This window comes from Epinephelus moara, chromosome 14, assembly GCF_006386435.1.
Source record: "Epinephelus moara isolate mb chromosome 14, YSFRI_EMoa_1.0, whole genome shotgun sequence".
Taxonomy (NCBI): Eukaryota; Metazoa; Chordata; class Actinopteri; order Perciformes; family Serranidae; genus Epinephelus; species Epinephelus moara.
The window spans coordinates 17,810,233-17,836,342 of record NC_065519.1 but is presented as its reverse complement, the minus strand read 5'-3'; the positions used below and the strand labels follow the sequence as shown (position 1 = coordinate 17,836,342).

Genomic DNA, 26,110 nt, shown 5'->3' with positions numbered 1-26,110 from the left:
ATCTGTTTCAATGTTAAAAAAAATTTAAAACGATGTTTAAAGTTTATGAAACAATGCTGGGAGATCAACACTGATTGATCAAAATCAATTAGAGACAGTGATTTTTGTAGATTCAGCTTTTTTGGGGCTGTAGAATATAATTTACCTCTTTGATTTTGATTCATTACTTCCAGACAATGTCATCATTTATAGCAATGACTCCCAACCTTTTCATTAAGGGACCCCTTTTCTTTCACTGAGTAAACTGAAGACCTCGGACTACCTGACATATTTTAGGGTTATTTTTATCATATTCAGTGCATAATCATAACAGACAACAGAACAACTGATGAATTATACAAGTAACCCAAATAGTGAACACAACTGCAGGAAATTTGTGTAATATGAGCGATTTGGATGAATTTTGAGCAGATGGTTTCCTGTGAATATTACTTCAGACATTGGTTTGACTGGGTTTTTTGGGAACTTTTTATAGGATTCTCTGTATTATCAATTTTCATACATAGTCATAGTCCTCTTTTTTGACTAATTCAATGTTTTCTTCTCTCTAATGCTTGACTATCATCTCATTAGCACTTTGGTTGTGTATTTGCAGCCATGTGTTTATGTATGCATGGTTACAGATATATGTTTAATATGTTGGTGTAGGCGTATGTATACGCTTATGTTTTATTAGTATCACTTTTAATTTGTATTTTCTGCACCTTTGGAAGCACTGTGCTTTCAGCTTGAAAAGTGCTCTACAAATAAAGTTATTATTATTTCTCCTCTAAAACAGGACAAGGCTGTTTAGCAGAGAGTGAAGGCTTGTGTTCAGGTCTTTGACGTGCCTTTATCCTGTTGGATTTTTAAAGCTTATATCTTGAATAATAATACTGACTTTAAAAATAACAATTTGATTTATGTTTCTTCAAAGAAACAGATGAAATCCTGAGATATTAATATCAAGAAAGGCTTGTAATCTATAGTGAAGCTTTGGCAACCCCTACTTCAGGTCGGGACCTCCAGGTGGGAACCAGTGGTTTATAGGATAAATCAACTGATGATATCTTAGCTAAAGATAGACTTGACTTTGAACCTCAGCTGTATTTCTACATGGACGTACTGCAGCTTCAGTCCTGCTGATGCAGATAATTGCACCACAAGGTGGAGACAGAGACTGCTATCTGAATCTGTGACTCCACCAGGGACGGAGGAGGAGTTCTCACAGAGTCATTGTTATCAGCCAGTTAATAACCAGTGAGTCGGCCCTGGGGAGAAATTTATTAAGCATCTCGGCGCAGCAGAGCAGATGTTTTCAGGCTGATTTCAGAACAGGGAGGCGGTGGTTCACACAGTGTGTGCATCAGTTGCATCTCATACTGTGAAACTGCTGACGTACAGTCGGAGCCTTGCCAAGCATCTGATCTTGTGTTAACCTCCTTGTTGTGTCAAGAGCAGGTCAAAGAGATAGACTCAGTATGAATCTGCTGGTTTTAAAGACCTGAACAGGACAAAACAGATAAAATCAGATTGTATATATTTTATTAAAAGCAGTGAACAGACAACAAAACATTATCTGGCCAAAGCACAACAGCAAATAATCCCAGACTGGAACAAATACTGATAAGTACTGCACGGTTACAGTCCCCGCCCCCCTGTAGAAATGCCACGTGTAAATCATTAAAATTTTACGACTACACATTGTAATACACAATCCCAAATGTTACTGTTGTGGTGTGAGCACAAGATAACCACCGTATCGGAGAACTGAGACAAACAAAACACAGCATATTAACAGCATCTCCTCACAGGCTGAATGAGGGCTGAAGGGGACTTACTGTGAGAGTGAAGAGCAGAAACTCTCCCACTCTAACACCACAGTAATCCTCAGTTGATTAATTTGAATATTTTACATTAAATATGCTTCAAATGTCTAACTACATCTTCACTGGGTGACAGGCATAATGTTTTTCTCATCTTCCATACATTCAGTATTCACAAAAGCACTTCTCCCTTCATCAGGAGCGGGTGTCCATCTCATGCATGACTAGGCAAACCATTAACATTTCACAAATGCAACAGTATTGATTTCTGGGCTCGGAGACCTGCGAAATTCCAACGTTGACACTAAGAAGCAAAGTTGGAAAATCTAACAACCCCCGGATAAACTGAAAATGAGTTTGAGACTGATCAATAATTGAAAGTGTAAAGATATTCAAAGCATGGATACAGGTAGATGATGATGGAAATAGAAAGTGGCATTTCTGGAGGAACTTTGAAATAACCCGTGTCTTAATAACATCTATGTATATACCTTTAACATCTAATGTGATACATCAGCAGAGAGATAACTGGATGGCATTAGCAAAATAAAACTACCTCCAGGTTCATACTGCATAATAATACCTTTACATGAACATGATCCGTCTCTGTAGAGCCGATGGTACAGCTGTTTGGGTGGCATGTATGTAAGTACACATTTTAACTGCACATACTGTACAAACTCACAATATGTAACTCTTCATTAATTATAAAATGGGAAATTCACAATATGCTGCATGGAAATGGTTAGGGCTGCAATTAACGATTAATCGACTGATTAATTTCTCATTAGAAAATAGTATACGCTTTTGTTTGATTATGTTTTATGTAATTTTTTTTACCTTTTACCTTTCTTTTTGGTCTCTACTTATGTTAAATAATCTTCAAAAATGCAAATTAAAAAAAGAAAATGGTAAAAAATGCCCATCATAATATCCCACAGCCTAAAGTGAACTATTTTGATATCTTATTCAACAAACAGTCCATTTTTTAAATTAAATAGGACAACAAAAAAAAACATCAAATCCTCTCATTTGACCACATTTGAGAAGCTGACATCAAAAAACGTTGACTAAAATGACTAAAATAATATATCAATTATTAAAAAACATTAATTATCTGCTGATTGAGTCCTCGTTAATCATCGCAGCTCGAGTCATGGTCACAATATCAGAGAACAATTTGTTAACAGATTAAAAATCAATGACACAAATACATTAAATACCAAAAGAAAAGTGGTCTAGCTCCTTTTAAAATCAACTCCATTTCTCATCTTGTAATATTAACACCACTTTTGTGTTCCAAATCAACCAGCCCTGTCTCCTAAAATATGTTTCTATACAACTAATTTGAAACAGCATGTTATGAATTATGCTTTCTTTCAGCATAATGAGAAAATGTTGCTATAATGTTGATACTGAACGTATTAGCAAAGTGCTCACTGACATATTTTAGTTGTTTATTATTATTTTTTTAGTACTGTTTTTATTAACATTTAAGCAAAATCATGATCTGTTTCAAACCTTAACCAAAGTGTTTTTGTTGCCTAAACCTCAGACAAGAGACTGGACGTGAACCCGAAGTTATGGGGTCTAGTGTTGGGTCGTTCGCAAATGACTCGTTCAAAAGAACAAATCTGTTGAGTGAACGTACTGAACTGAATCACTTCCGGAACTGATTTGTTCATTTCTCAGTTCAGTTGAGCTCAGCAGTGAGCGTGCAGGCCGGGAGTGGAACTGCTGATTCGGTCCGTGCGAACGATGAATCACTCGCGAGTCGCGAGGCAGCCAGGGTGCAGGGAGGGACTGCCTACCGTGTGACGAATCACTCGGTGAATGAATCACTTGATGAATGACGTAACCCCAAACCCTGAGTGATTCAAATCATTTCTTCTCAGCGATACACTTTCATAGGGACCGTTTTCTCCAAGCTAATGGTTAATGTAGCCAGGAGTCAAGCCACATGGACACAATCACACAACTCCCCATTGTTTTAACAGATATAGTTTCCAGATAAACAAACTTAAAACGTTTGGCTGGCCAGTAATGAGACTCACCCGTGTATCAGTTCAGTGTGTCGGACTACGCAGTACACAGTCATGGCTCCTCCCGCCAAGCACTGAACGATTTGGTGAACAAATCTTTTGAATGAATCTTTTTAATGAACTGATTCTAGTGATTCAGTAACATCTAAAGAACTGCTCTGCCCATCACTACTGGGGTCAAGGTCCTGCACTTTGTAACCCCAACCACCTCTTTCTGAAGCCTACGCTGTACACGAATATAGTGTTTTATTATTAAAGAAACATCTCTGAATATAATCCAGGCAGCAATTATGTTGCCACAACAATGCATTTAAGAAAGCATAAGAAAGCATTTTTATAGCATACAGACATAATTTCTAGGACACAGGGTTGAATCAACATGTAACAAAGTGCTTGAACCATGTGAAGTCAAAAATCTAAAGGAGTACATCTTTTTACCAGCCATCAAGGCAGAACATCTTTTATGGTTTCATACATTTTAACGGGTAGTTTTATGCAGTTCAATAAAAAGTACATTTACAATCCAGTGTCTTGGTCGTCCACTTAGTCCAGTAGACTTTACATTCAGATATATTCCAGTGCAGCCCAGTATGCCTCACTTTATTAACACAACTGTACAACAGTCATAGTATTTCCTCAGTGCCAGTTTTCGACATTTCTATTAAACTCCTTCCATAGGGAAAGGGGAAGAGACAGAGACGATTAAATCAGATGGAGGTGTAGTGTCTCCCAAAGCTGGTGAGTCTAATCTTCTCCGGCAGGATGATGTTTACTGAGTGCTCCGGCTCCTCCTGGCTCGGGCCGCCGGCTTCTCGCAGCAGGTGTTCCCTTTGCTGCCGAACAAGCTGGCTGTACTTGGCGTTGGCCAGCCACGTCTCGCAGCGGCCAAAAAACACAATGCCGGTAGTGCCCAGGATGACCACGCAAGTAAGCAGGGCCAGCATGCCGAAACAGACGAGCTGACCGTGGGTGACGAGGACGCCGGGGGAGTGGACTGTCTCCTTAAGGGTGATTTTGAGCAGGTCTCTCTCGGGCGGTCTGAGGAGCTTGTGGAAGGTGTGAGCAGGGAGGGAGTAGTGCTGCGGAGTCAGCGCAAACACTCTGTGGTCCACTGGCCTGGCTCCGACTGGCTTGGACTTGGCCTTCGGCCTGTGCTGCAGGGAACAAGTGGGACCTGTAAACCATTTCTGGCAAATGCACCGGAAGGTTCCATCAGGCTGACCGACACAAGTGCCCCTGTTGGCACAGGGCCTGCCGGCACAGGGCGAGAGGCTGGTGGTGTCATTACAAGTGAACCCAGTGAAGCCGAGCGGACACACACATGTGAAGGCCAGGCCGTGGTTTGTACAGTTGCCACCGTTGAGGCAGGGGTTAGGCTGGCAGCTGTCAACGCCAATCTCACAGAAGTCTCCAGAAAACCCAGGGGGACATAAACAGGCAGAGTAACTTGCTGAGCCACCGGCAGCCGTGCATGTGCCTCCGTTCTGGCAAGGAGAGCTGGAGGACAGAGCAACACATCGTGAATATACAGCAGGGGAAATAAGGCTTGCTATCTAGTGCGCAGCTTTACTGCAGCATATTTTATCCTGTGGTCATAAAGCAGTCATCAGTAAGGCAGGCATCAAAAGGTCCTATCCTATTTTACAGGTACATTTCATACAGTGGATGTTGATGGGATGCTTTCTTGTCCTAAATCTATAATTTGCAGTGTCTCCCCGCTGAGTGTCATGGATCATTATTTTTAAAATGACATATTACTGAGTTCTACCTGCTTCTGTAACCTCTATTTCATACCGACTTGTGCACGCTGCACTGATTACATCACATTAATATTCACAGGCAGAACATTTGTTGCTGTTAAGTGAAAACCATGTATCTCTAAATTTGGTGATTGTCTATTTTTTAGCATTAGAGGGTAACTTCAGTATTTTAAACCTGGCCCCTGTTTTTAAATGTTTTTGTATCTAAATGACAAATGGGAACATTTTTATTAAATTGGTTTAGTGATGAGAGAGAGGGAAGCTGCAATGTAAGCACTCAGGACATATGTGCACTGTCAATTTACATCCACTAAAAGTGCTTGTTTTTGCCACTGACAGACTCAGATTGTTATTTTAAGTGTCTGACAACACTGGAAAGGATCCCTACAAAGGTCGACCTTTTTATTAAAACGCAAGATCCTTGTTGTTTAACCAGATACAGCCCAAGATCGCTATTGCCACTCCATTAAAATGGAGTGAGTTTTTGGCTCTGATATTTTCCGTTGGCCGTAATATAACAAGACATAATACTTCATCTAGTTTTGCTTTCGTTATCTAGATTTTGTTTGATAAACCACCATAAAACACATCTCTGGACTTCAGTATGAATTTCTTTGAACATGTCACAGTTATGAGCCTACTCAGCCTCTACTTCTACTTGCTACAGCCATCTTGTTTTAGTTTTCCACTGTTCCAACAATCACCAATCATCAATGTTACTCTGAAATAAACCCTTAATACCCCCAGTTAGATGTGAAGATATGCTGGCTGTATATACGCTAAAATGACAAAAACAAAAAGGATCTCACTCTTTAACAAGAAGATGTATCTCTGTAGGGATCCTTTCCAAAATGTTGTCAGATGCTTATAATAACAATCCTGTCAGTGGCAAAATCAAGCACTTTTAGACAGTAAATTGACAATAGATATGTATCCATGCAGCCTTCATCCCTTGAAGAGTTATTCTTCAAGTGTCCTAAATGGGTTGAGAAAATGGAAAATCTGAAAGATGAAATGGCCCTAGCTGTTTTATTAGCTCATGAAAAGCTGATGTTTTGGAGGTGTGTAGTTTTCTCAGGACAGTGATAAAGTGCCGAGCTGCAGCGTATCACAACATGGCTCTCTGATAATAAACGAAAACTGAGGGCAATCCTCCTGGGTGTCAACATCACAGTCAGAAAAATATTTAGTTAGCAAGGTCAGACAGTAATTGCACTACAAACTACTGTTAATCATTCAGGTTTGTTTTTTTGATATAAGCTCTCAGGGGTGACCACGGCACTGAAAGCACTCAACTTGTCAAGACTAAATTCTTGCCCAGGAAAGCAGCCCTGCTGGGTAGTGCAACCTTAAATTTATTGGGGCACAGGTGCCACTTCGACTGAGGTGCCGCCCTCAAAAACAAGCTTCAGACTGATTAAAATGGGCTTCGTAGAGTTGGACCCAAATTATCTCCCCGCACACATCATTTGAAGAACACAGTCCCTGATTACTTTACCACCTGTTCTGTTTGTCTGCTTTAGTATTTTCAAAGTTTTACTTGTATGCCCTCAATGTTAGTTGTTCCCCATGGTATCAAGTATCAGTATTTTTCAAGGTGTTAAATAGGGCTGCCACTAACGATTATTTTCATTGTCGACTAATCTGTCGATTATTTCTTCGATTAGTCAACCAATCATTTCATCGAAAAATGTGTTAAAATGTTGAAAAATGTCGGCCTGTCTCGCCCAAACCCCAAAATTACGTCATCTAATATTTTGTTTCGTACTCACACCAAAGGGTTTTAGTTCACTGTCACGGGAGAGTATGTAAAGCTGCCAATATCTGAACGTAAGAAGCTGCAATAAGAGTATTTTGGGGTACTTTTATAGTACTTTTCTATGAAAAAATGACTCAAACCGATTAGTCACAGATTATTTTAATAGTCGATTAGTCATCGATTAGTCGACTAATCGTGGCAGCCCTAGTGTTAAATCAAAGTTATAAATTCCAGCATCACAACAACACTAGTCTGTTTGGTATGTTTTAACCTGTCCTGCCTGACGTAAAGATCTGTTACCGTATTCTTGTATTATATTCTTCCTCCAACATGGAAATAAGCTTTGAGCTCTAGTGTGTTTTTAATGCTCCACAATTTGAAATGTATGTATACATCTGAAGAACCTCTATAAAAAAATATGTACTGCTTGATAACCAGACCAGGCTTCTAATTGAGAAGCCTCTACTTGTCAAAATGTGGAGCCACACCGGGCTAGTAAAAGGGACTGGGTGTTTAATTGAAGTTTTACAGTAGTCATTAAAATTTGTGTTTTACATACATGTGTCAAGATTTCCTTCTGATATAATACACAAGAGTGAAACACAGCTGATCACATTGAACATGAATTTAATTTTAATTTTTTTTACCAAATTGTGATATATATTAATATTAGAATGACACAGGACTGCAACATACGTTCATAATTAAATAATCGGGCTGTGATTTTCTCCATTAATGATATAATATGTAACTTTTTGTGGTAAAATGTCCCAAAAATGACTTGATCAGTGTTGTATATTTTGTTGAGCTGTGTACTTAGATTGTCCCAAACGTTGCAACAGTCTTCTAACTCAAAAAAATCTGTAATTTAAATCAAGTCATATGTCACGTGTTACGTGTCACTTTGTCGCTATCGCCTGTCAGTGGCATCACATCCCATTTACGTTATCTGCCAGAAGCTGTCATGAATTGACTTTTTATCCAGTTTTAAGCCACATTGTTACAACATATCTTTTAGATCTTGGTCGTTTTTAACTACTTGAAGGATGAAGAATGAAGGATTTTAGTCACTAGACGTCTGGATCTTAAATTACTAGAGAAACAAGCTGAGCAAACGTTAACAGCAGCTCAGCCCTAGCTCCTGCCATGCTCGACAGCATTGGAGAAACACTGATTTGTAATGTGAAACTGCTTTAATCAGCATTTTTACTGGTTTTAATCATCTGGGCTGGTGAGCAGGAGACCTCTGTGGATAATTCAGCTCCTGAACCATGAACACTGAAAGAATCCTAACCAGTCGAACTGACTGCAGTGACGCCATTTCTCTGTCTTTTGTTCTTGTTTTGACTGAGATACCCTGAGCAGCAGCAAATTACATATTGCACATTAAAGTGATTATTCTTTTGGTCTATAAAATGTCAGAGAATACTGAAAAATTCATTTTAAGACCCAAGGTGATGTAATCAAATTGCACATTTTGTCTAAGCAACAGTCCCAAAACCCAAAAGTATTCAGTTTACTTTATCATAAGACAAAGAAAGCAGCCTTACAAATGACCTAGCTACAAGATGTTTGCCAATTTTGCTTCAACATTGACTTAATTAATTGATTCAGTCTTTGCTGTTGCTCTTTTCAGCTCTAGAGTAAATACGCCTATTAATATTGGGATATTGAGTTCAGTCATTTTGCCCAGGCCTAATGAAAAACAGTGTACAGCTAATTCTCTGCAAATTAAATCTTTGTACTAGTAACAAGATATAAAAGGAGCCTGTGCAGTAATGTTCCTCCTCCCACATGTGCAGTATGTCTGATCAATGCCGCCATGCTTCACAAACTAAGTGCGCTGATGAAAACCCCAGGATAATATCAATCAATATCTCTAATAGTAGCTCGTGTAATTACACAAGTTCCTTACATTCTGTCTGTGCGAGGCAAAAGAATAATAGCTTTGGCATACTTTTAGACATCTCTGGTGTCTTATACTGTAGTGGAGCTGATTAATGAAACCTCACGCAGGCCTTTTAATGGAGATGAATTCCCCTGGTATACAAGTGAGGCTCCACTCGTCTCATTGTGAGAATTATAATAGGACTCCAATGATTTATTTTTCTTGTGGGGGGGGGGGGGGAGCTGTCAGTTCACTGACACTGAGCTGTACACTATTGAATTTTAGGTGTCATTCAAGTCAATAACAAGGCTGCCTGACAGAGCCCTCAAGACTCTATACCCCCTATGTTTATTCTGTGTCAGCTAGCTGTGTCCCCAGAGAGTCTTTCTTATGTATCTGATTGGCGGGAGGAAAACGGATCAAGCCTGTCTGGAATCCAGCAGGGGGAAGGCAGGCAAGGAGGCAATTTCCAGAGCTTAAAGGGACAGTTCAACCCTAAAATTAAAACTACATATTTTTCCTTTTACCTGTAGTGCTGTTTATCTAGTTCAGTCTAGATTGTTTTGGTGTGAGTTGCTGAGTGTTGGAGATATTGGCTGTGGAGATGTCTGCCTTCTCTTGAATATAATGGAACTAGATGGCATTCGGCATGTGGTGCGCAAAGTGCCAAAAAATACATTTGAAAAATTCAACAGCAATGTCTCTTTCCAGAGATCATGACCTGATTAGGCCCCAATCACACAGAAAACATTTCACAGGTTGCAAGTAAAAAAATGCTAAACAAAAAATAAAATAAAAACTGTGCCTTTTCATTGTTGCCAGGCAACCACGCCATCGCCTCCTAACCCTTATCTTCCCGTGTAATCAATCTACCATTTATTTATTTGATTTATTTTACAGTAATTAGTAGCTGGTTATTAAAATGTTGAGGCAGAGGGTACTTGCTGTAGCTGTGGTTGAGGGTGAGAGGCTGTCAGCAAATAGTTTTTCGGGCACAGGAAAACGCAGATCTGTGTGGGTATGAGACCCTTAAAAAGAGGGTGGATCATGGGGAGTACCACCAGTTGGTCCAGGAGCTTCGCCTCCATGATGGCTGTTTCCAGGCATATTTTAGGATGACTCAGGGGCAGTTTGACAACCCGCTGTCTATCGTTGCTCTGAGTATCCAGCAACCGCTACCACCAGTTTCTTCTCCATTGTTTACCAATTGTAAACTTGTTGTCGTGACCACCACAGAAGGCCCGCCTCTCAAATCATCCCATTGGACAATAGGAAAAAAGCAGAGATGACGTGGGGAAGTTTTTTCAACTCAAGGAGTTCAGAGCACTTCGGCAGAAACATGAGGTGCGTAGCAACACAAAAACAGCGAGCAAAAATCTTAGTACTTATTAAAAACGATTACAAAAAGCGGCCTCCAGCTGCTAAAATGCTTTCTATGTGATTGGGGCCTAACTGAAGATAATCCGCAGACTTTGTAAGCAGTTTCACTTTTTTTCTACTGAACTACACCAACTAAATCACAGGGCAGAATCTAGCGGGCACCTACTGCTGCCTCACCCAGCACCACTGAGCTAGCTAATGTTACAGCTCAGCCGAGGAAGGCACCTGTAGGAGCCAAAATGTGTATTTACCCTCTTTTGTTTATTATGTGTTAGGCTGCACATGTTCTTTTGGCCACTTGCACTTTTGGTTGTTTTGGCACGGGTGCGGGTGTGGTTTCACATTATGTTACCTGTTGTTTCACTGGCGTCACGGTTTTCGTTAGACAAAGAAGGGCTCTGATATTTTCTGTTGACCGTAATCTCATTTTGCTTTCATTATCCAGTTTTTTGTTAAATAAATGATCATAAAAATCCATTGTTGGACTTCAACATGGATTTCTTTCAACGAGTCACAGTTAAGAGCCAGACTCAGCCTCTTAGCAGCTTTTTTTTATTTATCGTCGCTACAACACCATTAATATTTACATCTTGTGCTGTCACAAGCATGAGCCTCTTGAGTAGATGCACACGTCGTTCTGCATGGCGATATAGTTGGCTGGAGTGGTTTGGTAAAAATAAAATAGTTCCTACATGAAACTGCTCACAGCAAGGTCTGTGGATTATCTTGAGTAACCAGGTCATGATTTCAGGAAAGAGACATTGCTATTGAGTTTTTCAAATGTATTTCTTGACGCTTTGAACTCCACAAGCCGAGTGCCATCTAGTTCCATTATTACACTCAGCATCTGACACCATAACAATCGAGACTGATAAACAGCACTACAGGTAAGATGGAAAATAAATGTTTTTTTAATTAGGGGCTAACTGTCCCTTAGAGGAACGAATCACTGTTTTTGTTGTGGATGCTTTGCCTGAAGCAAAAAATCAAGCCATGGTTGTTGGTTTGAATTATTATTTGTTTCAGTGCTTTGTACAAACACTTTATTCAGAGTTTCTGTTACACTCAAGCTGTGTGCCGATTCTGGTACTTTGAAGATACTTTGAAGGACGTGACTCATGAAGGTGGATTCTTCAGAGGACCTGGGGGCCTGGCTGAACGCACGCCTCGTCTCCCCAGGTGTTCCTCATCGACTCGTAAAGTCAAACATTTCCAGTGATTTTCCCTCCAGTGGCTTAAACGGTGGTAAATGTCAACAGTAAATGTGGCCCACTTGATCAACTTGCAGTTTAATGAATACATATTTTACGGGATGAGCTTCAGTGTTTCAATTTAAGACAGAATAAAAACAAAGCCACATCTTATACCCATTTACTAGTAAATCCATATAACCTCTGCTTATCTGTGAAGCTCTGCTATATCACCAAGCCTCTTGACACGAATAAACTGTGTAGTTTATACACCTTGCTTCTATTGTGCGTGCATTCTGCAGCGTCTTCTTACAGTACTTCGTTCAGTTCATATTCATCAACACATTTATCACCTGAAGGCAATCTCCGGAAAATAGGTAATGTAATGTTATGGGAGATGAGGACTGCCTGAATGTATCATTAAACTATATGGCCTGGGGAGCAGTGGATTGTGGGATACTAACAAATGCAAAGTACACATCAGTCGTGTCCTTTAAATACTGCCAAAAGAAGTCTGAACTTCTCGTCATATATTGCATTGAGAAGTTTTTGAAATGTTACAGCCTCGTTGAGCAAATATGATCGTTTTCAATTTTGAAGTAACTTCAAAAGATCCCTGAAATGGTTTGGAGCTTATGATGCTGCTCAGGTACACACTGCTGTCTGCTTGTCAACGAGGGGAGAGCACATTCAACATGGCTGCTGCTGTATTTATGACAGGAGGAAGCAGGAGAATGAGCTCTCTGAAATTCCTTCTCTCTACATCAGAGGATTTGGGTGTTTTAAAATTCATGCCAGCAGGTATATTGTGTTTGTTTTGGCTGTGTGAGCTCAGTGGAGTAACGCTTGGCTTTTATTGTATTGCAGTGTTTTGCAATTGCTGACTGAAAGAAAAGGCCGGCCTGAACATGCAGAAAATTACAAAATTTAAATTAATGTTTCAGGGCCACAGGCCTGACAATCACATTATCCTTAATTTTGCATCAACTTCATTATCAAATCTTGTCAGTGTCCCCACTCTACTTGATGATCTCTATAATCGATATTATATAATAACAGTATATCAGATGATAACGTGAAAGAAGTCGCCTTATAGTGATGAACCCACAAAGAATTATCACCTGTCTGTGCAGCTCCCCTCGACAGATTTTCAGCTCATTGTTTAGATGTATGGTCCCAGATTTAGGCCACTGTTTTCATTCACTCTCATCACTCTTACAGTGTTGTTTGTGGCTGCAGCACGCAGCTGTTTTCAATTTAAAAGCTCTTAAAACCAACTGTAAACTATCTGCTCAGCACCAAACGGCAGACAGACACAGTTAGCAATTAGCTGGTGAACACAGTGGAGCATTCAGCTGCTACTGCCTTGTTTCCACATAGCTCTGTTTACTTATGCTAGTTAACCCGAAGGGCATTCATCCCTATTAGAACCTACATAATCTCCAATTTATTTTTTTCAGTCCATTTCATCAAGTAAGTTTTAAAAAAACTGAACTTTTGTAGCAGATTTTAGACACAATGTGCACACTGTGCTGCAGGACGTTAGCATGAAAGAGGAGTTAGCTAACAGACTGATGAATGTTATAAAGCTGTACTTGTACATTTTTGCTAAGTGAAAAGTTTAATGGCATGTTTAGCCAGCTAACACTTGTAGCATGTTAGCTGTGTAACATATATAGTGCATGCATAGTGGATTATACATCTTTTAACAAAATATTTCATAAAACTGGCCACACACCTGACAGGCCAACCCCCTCACTAATATGTCAGCATGCATTATTGGTCCTGTATTGGCTGTGAACTAGATGGTGAAAAACACTCAGAGCTTTTCTTCAATTTCAACAGTGGCATTTCTATGGATCTGTAAAGAAGTGCATTTCCTTGCATTGAACACAAGGGGCGTACTGCGTATGCTATATGGAAATACAGGCACAAAACAAAACTGTGGAAATGAGGTGCAAAGAGCCCTATACTTCCCTCAGGAGGTGGTAGGGACCAAAAATAGAGCTAAAAGAGAGTGAATATTGGATTCACATCTAACTCCAAAATAGGGCTGGCCGGTATATCAAGTTTTTACAATATATCAATATATTTTCAAGCAAGATATAAATTTAGACAACACCATTTATATCGATATAGGGTCAAGTCGTGTTACATAATGCTCACCAGTGTGCATCTCTCCTCTCTCTCACTCTCCACGCAGCTCTGCTCTCTCAGTCACAAGTTCTCCACCACACTAAGAGAGACACAGAGCTGCTCCTCTGTTTAATCTGCTGTTAATTAGTCTACAGTGTGACATCGGTCTATATGTTGCATGTGCTCCGCTAAATCAGTCTGTCAGATAAATGAGCACATGTGCAATCCAGAGCTGTGCTGCTAGTTTGTGTGTGAGGTTGATCATAGTGTCTCGCCATTCTTCTTGGTAGTTGTAGTCTGTTATGTGACATTGAGACAGCGCCTGGATACAGATGACAGATGTGTTTAAAAATTGCAGCAACAACACAGATGTTTCATATGACGTATATAACGCTGACAAAGTGTTTCTCACTCCTTCCTTCCCTCGGCCTCTCTGTTGATGCTCTGTGCATAAATAAGATTAATAACCTAAATAAATAAAAGATTGTTAAACGACTTTTTTAACTTCCCACACAAAGATTTGTAATTGTTCTAAACTGCAATGGATTTAGGCCTACTTCCTACTTTTATACTCGTGATAGTTTTGTGTCCTGTGCTGCAAACCTTTAAACCTCTATAGCTCCAGTGCTATGTGCAAATCCTTAATGTACAGACCTGCTTTTTATTTAATATCATTTTTCTTTCACATGTTGTGCAGCTGTATATTTTGAAACAGGGAATAAAATCCCTGTCTTTGCATTTTATTTTGATCACAGTCTGTTTTTATAAAAGTGCTTGTGACATCTCAAATGTGGCTTTGACTTGCAAATGAACATGTAGCCCATTTTGTAGAAAATACTGAGATATATATCATGTATAGCCAGTCAGCCTGAATATAGCGACATGTGAATTTCTGTCCATATCACCCAGCCCTACTCCAAATGAATCATAATGTTGCTCTGTAACTACTGGATGTGTGAATAAGTAATAAGTGCTAACAACTTCAGCATATAAATTCAAAAGGTGATATGTTGATAATGTGTTCCCCCTGCCTGGGATTGCTGCACTGCCTTTTTTTTTTTTTTTTTTTTTTGGTGCTTCTGTTCACCAGCAACACCATGTTCTTTGCCTTTTATGAGCTCCGCAGCAGAAACGTCAGTCCTCAGAGTAAAGTTGACTTTGCATCTAGTACAGTAATAATGAGCTGGAGCGTGGTTCAAGTGGAGTTTTCCTTCACAAAGCTGGAAACATGCCAGTTCCCACATTTTAGCGTGCTCCTGTTTGTGGGGGAGTTGTGGGGTATCAAAGTGAGCGTCTCTGCTTGTCTTACAAATGCGAGCACCCTCTTCCCTCTTGCAAATCACACCAACCAAAATACAAACAGCAACCAGGTACAGTTTGTGCAGTACGGAAAAATCCAATATTGTCTTTGCTTACTGCCTGCTGTACTATTAGGAGGCACATATACATGAGCCATTGTGTGGGGTGGTTTTGATTGGCTGCCTTAGCGACACAGAGAGCTGACAGTTTATGGAGCATGTATTGATTGTTACTCCTAATGATACACAAATGGAGATAAGGCTGCAAAGCATTGGAGTATCCCTTTGCTTAAAATAGAAGTAAAACGTGCTGGTACCTGTTTGCGAGACAGAGTCCTCTCTTCAAGTGGCAGTTTTCACCCGCATAGCCCTGGGGACAGATGCACAGGTATCCCCCCTCTCCTGTCTCTATGCAGGTGGCATTACCGGCACAAGGCCTCGATGAGCACAGGCGAGTATCTGTTGTTAAAAAAAAAAAGAGAAGAAAGCAAGCATGCTGTTTTTAGATCTCGTGTGTGCTCTCTCTTTCTCACTTCCTGTCTCCCTGCCTGTTTTTCCCTCCTCTTCATTGTTTCCACTCTCACACTCACACTCCCCGCCGCAGCATCTTGTCACCACGAACAAAAGTGAGAACACAACCGACCACGTCACACAGGCGAGCAGCTCATATGCTCCAACAGAACAAGAAATTTACTGTGTGTTGATAAGAAGGTCAAGCTGAGCCAGAAGCCCGGAAAATCTTTCTTCTTTTAATCTTCTCCTCTTGTTTTTTCAATCGCTTGAGGGGCAGCAAGTCATTTCTTTGCATGCGATAATGTTCATTGTAGATGGTATGGGAATTATTGCTTAATGCTCGATTTAAATAAGGGTGTCAGAAGTGGGAATGTGACTTGTAGATTGCTTTAACGTTTATATTTTTGCAGCCCTGATGCAGAATTTTTAAAGTATCATGTATCTTGCTCAGTAGCACAAAAGCAGCAGATTATAATGAATATTTCTGCAGTTACTTTGGGGCCTCAGCTTTCATCACACACCCGTGATTATTTTTTGCCTCAGTCAGATTTTGCCTACTCTAACTTTGCCTGTTATAAAAATATTCTCCAGACACCGGCCTTATTCGGTGGCAACCTGTGTGTCCCTGGGGCTGTGTGACTCAGCCTCACCTCTGCTATGTCAGAAAGTGTTAGAAGGCTAGGTCAAGATACGAGTGTCAGGGGAGCTGAATTAGACTCACCTTGGTCACACAGGCTGCCCACCCAGCCCTCCTCGCAGACACACTGCCATGCCTTTTCACATGTGCCGTGCAGACAGCCGGGGAAGGGCACACACTGGTCACAGTTCTCTCCTTGCCACCCTGGCTTGCACCTGAACGAGGGGAAAAGGGAGCAATCGTGAACTATAAATATACCACCCACAGAGCTTTGCAGTCCTGCTCATGTCCCCATAATGTCTGCATGCTTTGTCTCTTAAAGTGAAATGACAGATTAAAGTGTTTGGTTAAATTCCCTAACAGCATCATTTTAGCTCAAGAGTAGATACAGTAACATTTGCCGATGAAACAGTTCAAACTGGGCATGCTTTTTAACCAGAAGCTTTTGAGCTATCTGTTAGGATAACAATGCTTTTTACTGCTCAAACAAAGAGCTGATTTGGCAGTTGACTTAACACAAGTGCCAAACAAATCCAGACAAAAAAAGCAGAAGGATCCAGTTGGCTGAATTTTGATTGCATTTCTCTGAGGGAGGAACATTTACAGCTCCAGCGTTTTATGGAAATAGGGTTGCAAAAAGCCCACAGGGTATATAGGCTATCATCTACACAGGAATCTGGAGTCGTTTTAGTACCTGCACTTCCCTGGCTTCTCACAAAACCCATTTTCTGTGTTGCACCCCGCGCTGCATTCCCAACCTTTTGAGAGAGACAGAAAGGGACAGCAGCTGTTTGCATCAAAAATCAAAACACACATAAAACATTCAGCGCAATAAAATATTCATCCGTTATACTTTCTTTCCACACAGAGTAAATCGGTTCAGAAAAGAGTTGGGGTTTTTTCACATCTTCACATCTCAAATTGTGCGTCTCTGCCAGTTGTCTCTGTGGGCTGATCAAAATCTCACATTACCTTTGGCGATGCCTGTCACGACCAGAATTAAGACCACCGCTGTGAGATGCATCGTAATATCCTGCAAGAGCCCCTTTGTCCTGCAAAATATAAAGCGGGTTAAGTTGCAAAAGGAGCTCCCTTTGTGCTTTTCTATTCAAAATAAATGCCATTACTCAAAAGTTAATTTAGAAAAAGAAAAACATTAAGTAGAGAATTCAGAGAGATGCTTTGTTGCACATTCTGTATGGAGGTCATGTAGAGTAAATGTAGGTTATCACTGCACATCTAAATATCTCGATAATTTTGTTTATCATCCAGAATATAATTGACGCACCTGAAGCATACGCGTCTGCTCCTGATGGCATCCATTACGCACGAGCAGTAAAAGAGAAAAAACAAACGTTTAATCTAAAAAATTCACATATTTTTTATGTCAAAAACCTCTTTTAACTTAAATTTTCTTGAGGCACCCGGAGCGTTTTCTTACCTTATGTCGCACCGGCGCTCCGTCTCCAAGTGGCTTTGCTCATATTTGATTGATTTGATTTGATTTTTGTTAATCCAAGCGTCGCGTTGTTGAAAGTGACACCACAGGTGTACGAGAGGTCCGGCTGCTGGAGGAGGACCTGGAGGTTTGGACGGGACTGCTGCATCGCGCCGCGTCCCAGTGCAACACGCTCCTCCCACCTTGTGAGGGAGAATGTGTGCACCGCTCTGACCTCCGAGAGGAAGGTGCTGGAGTTGAAGTGCCTGTATTTTATAAACGAATTTCCTAATGCGTTTGGAGAAGTCTTTCAGGGAAGGGAGAGGATCTCTGCAGATTATTAACACTTCCACTACAGTTTATTTTTTGTTGTTTTTTCTTGTTCTTAATTATTAATTCAAACACAATCCAGTCTACCTTCTGTTAGTCTGAGTCTCTGCCATGATTGGAAGTATTCAGATCCTTTACCCAAGTAAAAGCAGTAATGATACTAAGTAAAAAAAAAAAAAAAAAAAAAAAAACTTAATCACAAGTGAAAGATCAGCATTCAAAAATCTTACCTAAATGCAGAAGTATTATCAGAAAAATCTACTTAAAATGAAGTGAGTACTCTTAGTGCATCAGTACTGCCCCATTCTGTGTTGCATTGTTGAATATTAATTGATTGATTATTTAATTGTTTTTGCTGATATTTTACTGTTGTAGTTTGTTTAGATGGTAACTCAATGGCCAGAAAAAATGTTGACATTGTTTCTACAAACCACAGACGTACGTTACATGTGCACATTATTGTGCAGCAGATATGTTGAAACTATAGGTTTCAGTGTGTGGTTTGGTTTAGGCCCAAAAACCCCTTTGTTATGGTTAGGAAAAGATCATGTTTTGGACTAAAATACCTGGTTTTGGGGGCACAATTACTGCTGAAAATGCAGTGTTGGCTTGGTAAAAAACAAAAATAGCAAAAAAAAAGAAAAAAAAGAAAAAAACTGCTTTTTGTGGCACTGTCTGCACTGGAAATGCACCGACAGGTTGCTACAAAAACTCCTTCTTTGGAGCCTAAAAATAACAATGAAAACACATCAATAGGTTGCTATGAAACGCCCACATTGGGAGCCTAAAAAGCTGCTAGAAAAACACCTGATGGGTTGCTACAAAACACCCTAATTTGGAGCCTAAATAGCTGCTGGAATCACACAGATGAGTCACTACAAAACACCCACGCTGGGAGCCTAAAAAGCTGCTAGAGAAACACCAGATGGGTTACTACAAAACACACATTTTAGGACCTAAAAAGCTGATAGGAACACCAACGGGTTGCTACAAAACACCCATGTTTAGAGCTTAAAAGCCACTAGAAACACACTGACAGGCTGCTACAAAACACCCAAGTTTGGAGCTTAAAAAGCTGATTGAAACACTGACAGATCACACACAAAATACCCAAGTTTGGAGTCTAAAAAGCTGCTGGAAAAACACCTGTTGGGTTGCTACAAAACACTCATATTTGGAGCCTAAAAAGCTTCTGGAAAAAGACCTAATGGATTGCTACAAAACACCCAAGTTTGGAGTCTAAAAAGCTGCTGGAAAAACACCTGATGGGTGGCTACAAAACACCCATGTTTGGAGCTTAAAAAGCTGATTGAAACACCAACAGGTCACCACAAAACACCCAGGTGGCTACAAAACACCCTTGTTTAGAGCTTAAAAGCCACTAGAAACTCATTGACAGGTTGTTACAAAACACCCAAGTTTGGAGCCTAAAAAGCTGATGAAAACGCTGACAGGTCACTAAGAACACCCATGTTTAGAACCTAGAAAGCTGCTGGAAAAAACTGACAGGAGGCTACAAAACATCCATGTATGGAGCTTAAAAGCCACTAGAAACACACCAACAGGTTGGCTACAAAACACCCAAGTTTGGAGTCTAAAAAGCTGCTGAAAAAACATAGATGGTTCACTACAAAACACCTACATTTGAAACCTAAAAACTAAAGTCTCCTCTAGGTGACATGCCATCCACCATCCCCTCCACTTCACTGTGACAAAGTTAGCTCATAGACTACCACACTTTAGAAACATTGATATGATACATATAAAATGTGCAAATGTAGCGTATTTGTGTTTTGCCAAAACGTACTCCAACATTTTCTCCTGGCGACTGGGCTAGAGATCGAGCTAATTTTACCTTCTTAACTTATAACAAATCATCAAATTTTATGTATAAAAATTTTAAGCAACTTTTGATTTCACATAAATGTACTGTAGTGTAGCCTGTTTAATGTAGTGGAGTAGAAGTACAAAGTAGCAGAAGTGATCTCTACTGACCATGACCGTACCATACTTATACAAATTGTACAACATAATTGCATACATTCCATCAAAGACCACTTATTTAAAACGCAAACCTATAATAAAGAAATTTAGACTGACTTGTCATCCTCCCATTTTGAAATGATATTGAATGACTTCCCTTACACAGCACCTACCTGTGTCACACATAATAATGCCCTATTCTATTCTTAGTCCACTTATTGCTGTCCACAATGTCCCCTCATACTTCCCAAGGGTAGGGAATGGTGTTTTCCTTCCCACGGAGTATATGACTTATAGTCCAAGGGAACTAATTATGAATTTCACTTCTCTCAGACGTTATTAGATCGGCAATAAAGATCTTGGAAATGGTGGGCGAGCGACCATCAGGGGAAATCTACCACTTTGTCTTTCTAATCCTCTCCACTGCTTATCTCTTAGAATACAAGTACAAGATGCAGCCTGTGTCTTTTTTCGGGTTTTGTAGGTGTTAGTGAAAGAAGGGTGAATATGTTTCATAATTCCTGACATTATCAGCTTTCCGGCTTTATTTTACAAATATGTCATCTGAAGGAGACATATCAGGATAAAACAGGTGTGTGAGTTCAGCGTCTAGACATGAGCGCACAAGGGATACATATATGAATGCAAATGAGTAAGCAAATCATTGTTTTTTTTCATTTGAATCAGGATAAAGAGCATAGAGAATGAGAATTTCCGTCTCACACAGAATCAATCTGCATTTGGCAGAGAAAGGCAGAAACAAGGACACATGTTCCAAAACAGACGGTCACGGGCAGATGTGAGCGGAGGAGAAACTGATAAGTCTCCTCAGATTTGATATAATCTTCTGAGAGGTCTCCAGTCTCATATCCCCTACTTCAATTTTGCTTTTGTGTTTATTTTCAAACCTCCAGAGACTGAGCCGGGGCATGACATTACAGCGGTGATGTGATTCCCTGTCACAGCTACCAACCTGATCCACATCAGTCAGTCCTTTTTAATGAAATGTCAGAGGGTTGTATGTGCTTTATTAAACTGAAGGAGTCATCTATTGATTTTTTTTTTCCCCAGCACTGATCTCATCTGGTATCTGATCTTTTATCTGCTCAGATCCAGGGATGCTCCAGTTTTAAATTGGACGTTATGGATGTGTGAAAATGTTTGTATGTGTTGTGTCAGTTACGACAGTTTGAGGTTAAATTTGGTTCCCACACAGAGAGAATGCGTCCATTGGAGCTAAAATGATCCGTTAATTGATTAGTAGTAGAGTAGAGTAAAGTTTATTGTCTCTGAGGGGACATTTCTCTTGGGCACAGTGCTACAGTCTGTTGTTCCACATAAAGAACTTCACAAACACAACATGAAAAAACACCTTTAAACATGAGAGACATTTGACATTTACAGCAGGACGGCTGTAAAGGAACCATTAAAGTGCTAAGTGCTAAAGTGCTTGTGTATTTATTGCACATTGTTCTGTTGCACTAAGATTTAACATCGGAGTTCAGCGGCTTGATGGAAGTTCTAACAAACGATTGCTTCAAGCAGTTTGATTTGCACTTTGGCACACAGTCCTCTTGATAGTTTGTATCCAGAGAGGAGGGGATGTTGAGAGTCCGCGATGATTGTTGATGCTTGTTTCATGACTCCCTGCTCGTACAGGCACCGTGAGATTCTTTCCTACCTATTACCTTCATAGCTGTTTTGCATTCTGGCAAGCCTGCTTTTCAGATGCACTGTTAGGTTGTCTAGCCACGCTGTAATTCTGTATCTAATGATGCTTACTGGGGAGAACATCAACATGATCTGGCATCTCAATCAATACAGCCTCCTTTGCAGTGGATTGACAGGAAATTGTTTAAAGGTATTCTGTGCAGGATTTGTGGTTAGAGTTTAGCTCTGTTTCCACCAAGCACTTTCAGTATCGTACCTTTGGAACCAAAAGTAACCCCTCAGACATGGTACCTAGACCCTAGCGTTTCCACCGCAAACAGTACCCTTAAATGTGTGCGGGGTTGTTGACACTCACTGCTTCGTCCGGCACTCACTGTATTTCCTCATTACCAGTGACACAGATGGAAGTCTGTAAAGTGAAGTAAAATCCAATCTTAGTTGCCTGCTTTGCATCATCTCATCGATGACTAATCGACTATTAAAATAATTGGTGACTATTTTAGTAGTCGACTAATTGGTTTGAGTAACTTTTCATACAAAAGTACTATAAAAGTACCCCAAAATAGTCTTGTAGCAGCTTTTTACGTTCAAATATTGGCAGCTTTACACACTCTCCCATGACGGTGAACTAAAACCCTTTGGCGTGAGTATGAAACAAGACATTAGATGACATAATTTTCGGGTTTGGGAGAAACAGACCGACATTTTTCAACATTTTAACACATTTTTCGATAAAATGATTAGTCGACTAATCGAAGAAATGATCGACAGATTAGTCGACAATGAAAATAATCGTTAGTTGCAGCCCTACTGGCCTCACTCAAATGCTGTGGGGCTACACACCCATAAACATACCGAACACAGAAAATAAGAAAATGCAGGCAGAGGGCGGAGTCTCTGGAGAAAAATACACTGCTGCACACTTGGAGTAGGTCATTAGTGATGATCGAGATTGATTCCTTCCGTATGAGCCAAATATTGTGAAAAAACTCTATAGTTATGCTGCTGCTGGCTCACACAGAACATCTGATGGTGGGGTGCACATTCAAACACACAGGATCCAGGGAGCCCTTTCAACACTATATAGCAGACAGGGTGGTGGAGCAGTTCTGTGGTGGATGTCAGATGTTTTTTGCTATAACAACGAGCATTAAAAGAAAATGTTACCGCTCTGCATAATGTTAAACAATGATATAATTCTATAAATTTCTTCGATAAAAATGTAGGAATCTTACAACAGTAACACAAAACAGTCTGTTAACTTTAAATAATACACACAGGATTAACAAAGCAAAACATTATTAAAGTGATAAAAGTCCATATGCACTCACATCAGTCCTCTCTTTGTTCTACCTGGCATGTTTGGAGGGAAAAATAGGGTCACAAGCCTGAAGGGTGGAGTTTTATAATCTTAGGGTTAGCGCTCTAGGTACGTGTGCAGGTGAGGTGGAGACTTGTGATTCAACATATTGTTTTTAATGAAAATCCTGCGTACTAAATCTTTACGTTATTTCTTAACCGAGAGAGCTAAGCCAGCGGCTCTGTGAGGCTCAATGCACAGTGGTGCTTCGGACTAAATTATTGTATTATATTCGGACAAGAGGGTGGAGCTGACTCACTGTGGTGACACACTGCAGACAGCTTTTCACTCAAGCTGCCCTGCCCTTAAGTATGCTGTATTTTTAGCCTCAGTTAAATGCAAATGGATGAGATATATATATAAATTCACCACCTGCACAGTTGTCATGACTGTTGGAATTAGCTATAGAGACCAAAATTATTTTTTTGTACCAGGCTGTAAACATGTTTTCAGAGGTAAATCACCTTCTTTTCCCACCTTGCCTGAAGAACCACCCATGAAATCTGTGTTTTCATTTGAGCCCAAAAGGGGTGCAGTATCTTTTATTTTTAAGTTTTTTGTTTTCAAATTTACAAGACCCATCACTTGAATATCTGAGGTCTATACAGGAGATCGAGTTGGGGATGGCTGTTACAGTGGAGCAGTGAGGAAGAGCCCTCGAGGGGGTCCACCACACAACCTCAATCTGTGCGCGGCATGGCCTCATTCAATTCAAGGTGCTGCATCGCCCTCATTTCTCAAAAGTCAAACTCTCTGAAATGTTCCCAGGTGTTGATTCCACTTGTGGCAGGTGCAGACTTTCTCCTGCATCCTTAGCACACTCATTCTGGCTGTGTCCTAACTTATCCACTTCAAAACTCTATGATTTATTGAGCATTTTAACATGGGGGTCTGTGGGCACTGACTCGCCTCTGGAGCCAGCCTCAAGTGGTCATTAGAGGAACTGCGGTTTGCAGCACTTCTGCGGTGGCTTCATTTCTCAGCCCTGGAGGTTGTTGTTTTTGTTCACCATGTTCACTGTCTGTAGTTTAGTGTATTAGTGCACTAAAATTTAATACTTAGCACTTAATTAAAAGAACAACTGAGGCTCAGGGAAAATCCAAGTATTGGACTAAGCAAAAGGTTGACCTGATGATGGAGCTAGTTGAAAGGTTTAAGTAACACCAGTCATCCTGAAGGGGGACATGAACCAAATGGCATGGTAATTCATTCAATAGTAGTTGAGATGTTTCACTTAAAACATGAAATGTGAGCCTTGTGGTGACTCTCCAGGAAAAGTCAGGGACTCACCAAAATAATTGGGATAAATCGTCTGGTAGCCAAAAAATAAAAGCCATGCCAATCCATCCTGTAGTAGTTATGATATTTCAATCTGTGCCAAAGCGGTGGACCCACGGACCACATTGCTGTTCTAGAGAGAGCGATGCTGCTAGCATGGCTAAAAATTGCACACGCACGATGTTTCCAGTTTCTCAGATTTGAACATTTGCTGGGTTTCTTACTCTTCTATGACAGAAAACTGAATATTGGTTGGACAAAACAAGCAAATTGAATATGCCCAGTTGGCCACCAGCATTGTTAGACATTGATATTTGGAATAAAATTTTGAATATACCAAAATTCAGTGTCAGGACATCTAATGCCAACATCAGTTTGACATAGAATACTGACGGCCAATGACGTTGATATTTTGTTGGTTTTAATTTTGTTGTTGAGTAACCAAAATCCAACACCTTCCAAACGTCTCATGCCAACATCATCTTGATGTAGATATTTAGTCGTAAGGAATGGAGAACAAAACCAAACACCTGCAAAACATCATAATGTTAATGTCCAAACATTACTTAATGTAGAGTCTGTACAGAGATTATTCTAACATTGTTAATGGTAAAAATATCAGCAACCTGATTGTCATTCTATCATTCTTCATTTTTTCTTCTTCTTGTTCTTCATTTCATTTCATTTCATTTCATTTATACGGGAAATAAATTAAAAGTAACATCGTGTGTTACAGTTAAAACTGGCCTGACTCAGTTGAAAACTGTTTTTCTGCAGATTCTTGTGATGCAACAAAAACACATTACAATACAGAATAAAAACAGAAACAATCAACAGAGGCTGAACAACAAAATGCAGGCAGCTACATAGACAATGCAGAGTAGCAGACTGAAGTGGAGTGAGTAAAATGATATTTAAACCAGTGGTTGCAGGTCTGTCCTTCCATCAGATAGTGTTAATATGCGTGTTTGAAATGTGTAATAGAGGTGATTGCTCTCATGTAGTGTGGGATCTCATTCTAGATCTTAGTGTAAGTGTGACGAAATGATCTCTGACCATAATTGTCTCTGTAAGGTGGTACAGGAAGTGCATGTGAAACTGATCCAGAGATGTGTTGCTGTCTTGTGTTGTTTATTGTTTATTAAATGAATCCCCATTAGCTGACGCCTTGGCAACCACTAGTCCTCCTGGGGTTCATACTTGACTTGGAAGTAGAGCAGTACATGTAGGATTGGAGTTGTTGTTTAGGATCTGAAAATAGAATTTACTGGATAGGCTATTTGTGTAGTTTTGAAAAGTCAAGGCTTTACAGTTTGAGAGTGCGGTGCAGTGATGAGTCCAAAGGGGGAGGTTACCATGGATCTTGTAAGCTCTGTTGTGTAGTCTTGGTTTTGGTTCAGTGGTTTCCTTTGTGGTGAGGGACCATATGGGGAGACAGTAGGATCTTGTCGAGAGAATGATAAATTGTGATGGGTACTATCACAATGACATTCTGTAAACAAACAAATCAATTAATTCATCGACTATGAAAGTAATCAAAACTTGCAGCTCCTAGTGTCTGTGTTTACATTCATGTGACAGGTTAAATGTAAATCTCACTACAGTCAGATCTCATTTCCAGTAATTATGCGTCCGCAGGGAA

General features: G+C 40.1%; 1 protein-coding gene across 1 annotated transcript; it reads right to left on the bottom strand.

The window, feature by feature from the left end:
• Nucleotides 1-1,520: 1,520 nt before the first annotated feature.
• Nucleotides 1,521-17,982, bottom strand: LOC126401432 (protein delta homolog 1). Its single transcript, XM_050062674.1, has 7 exons — nucleotides 17,850-17,982; nucleotides 17,697-17,717; nucleotides 17,381-17,460; nucleotides 17,103-17,166; nucleotides 16,493-16,623; nucleotides 15,576-15,717; nucleotides 1,521-5,344 (listed from the first exon to the last, which is right to left on the bottom strand). Exons 3-7 carry the CDS (start codon nucleotides 17,430-17,432, stop codon nucleotides 4,555-4,557), a joined length of 1,179 nt encoding a protein of 392 aa, XP_049918631.1. The 5' UTR covers nucleotides 17,433-17,460; nucleotides 17,697-17,717; nucleotides 17,850-17,982; the 3' UTR covers nucleotides 1,521-4,554.
• Between the last annotated feature and the right edge of the window lie 8,128 nt (nucleotides 17,983-26,110).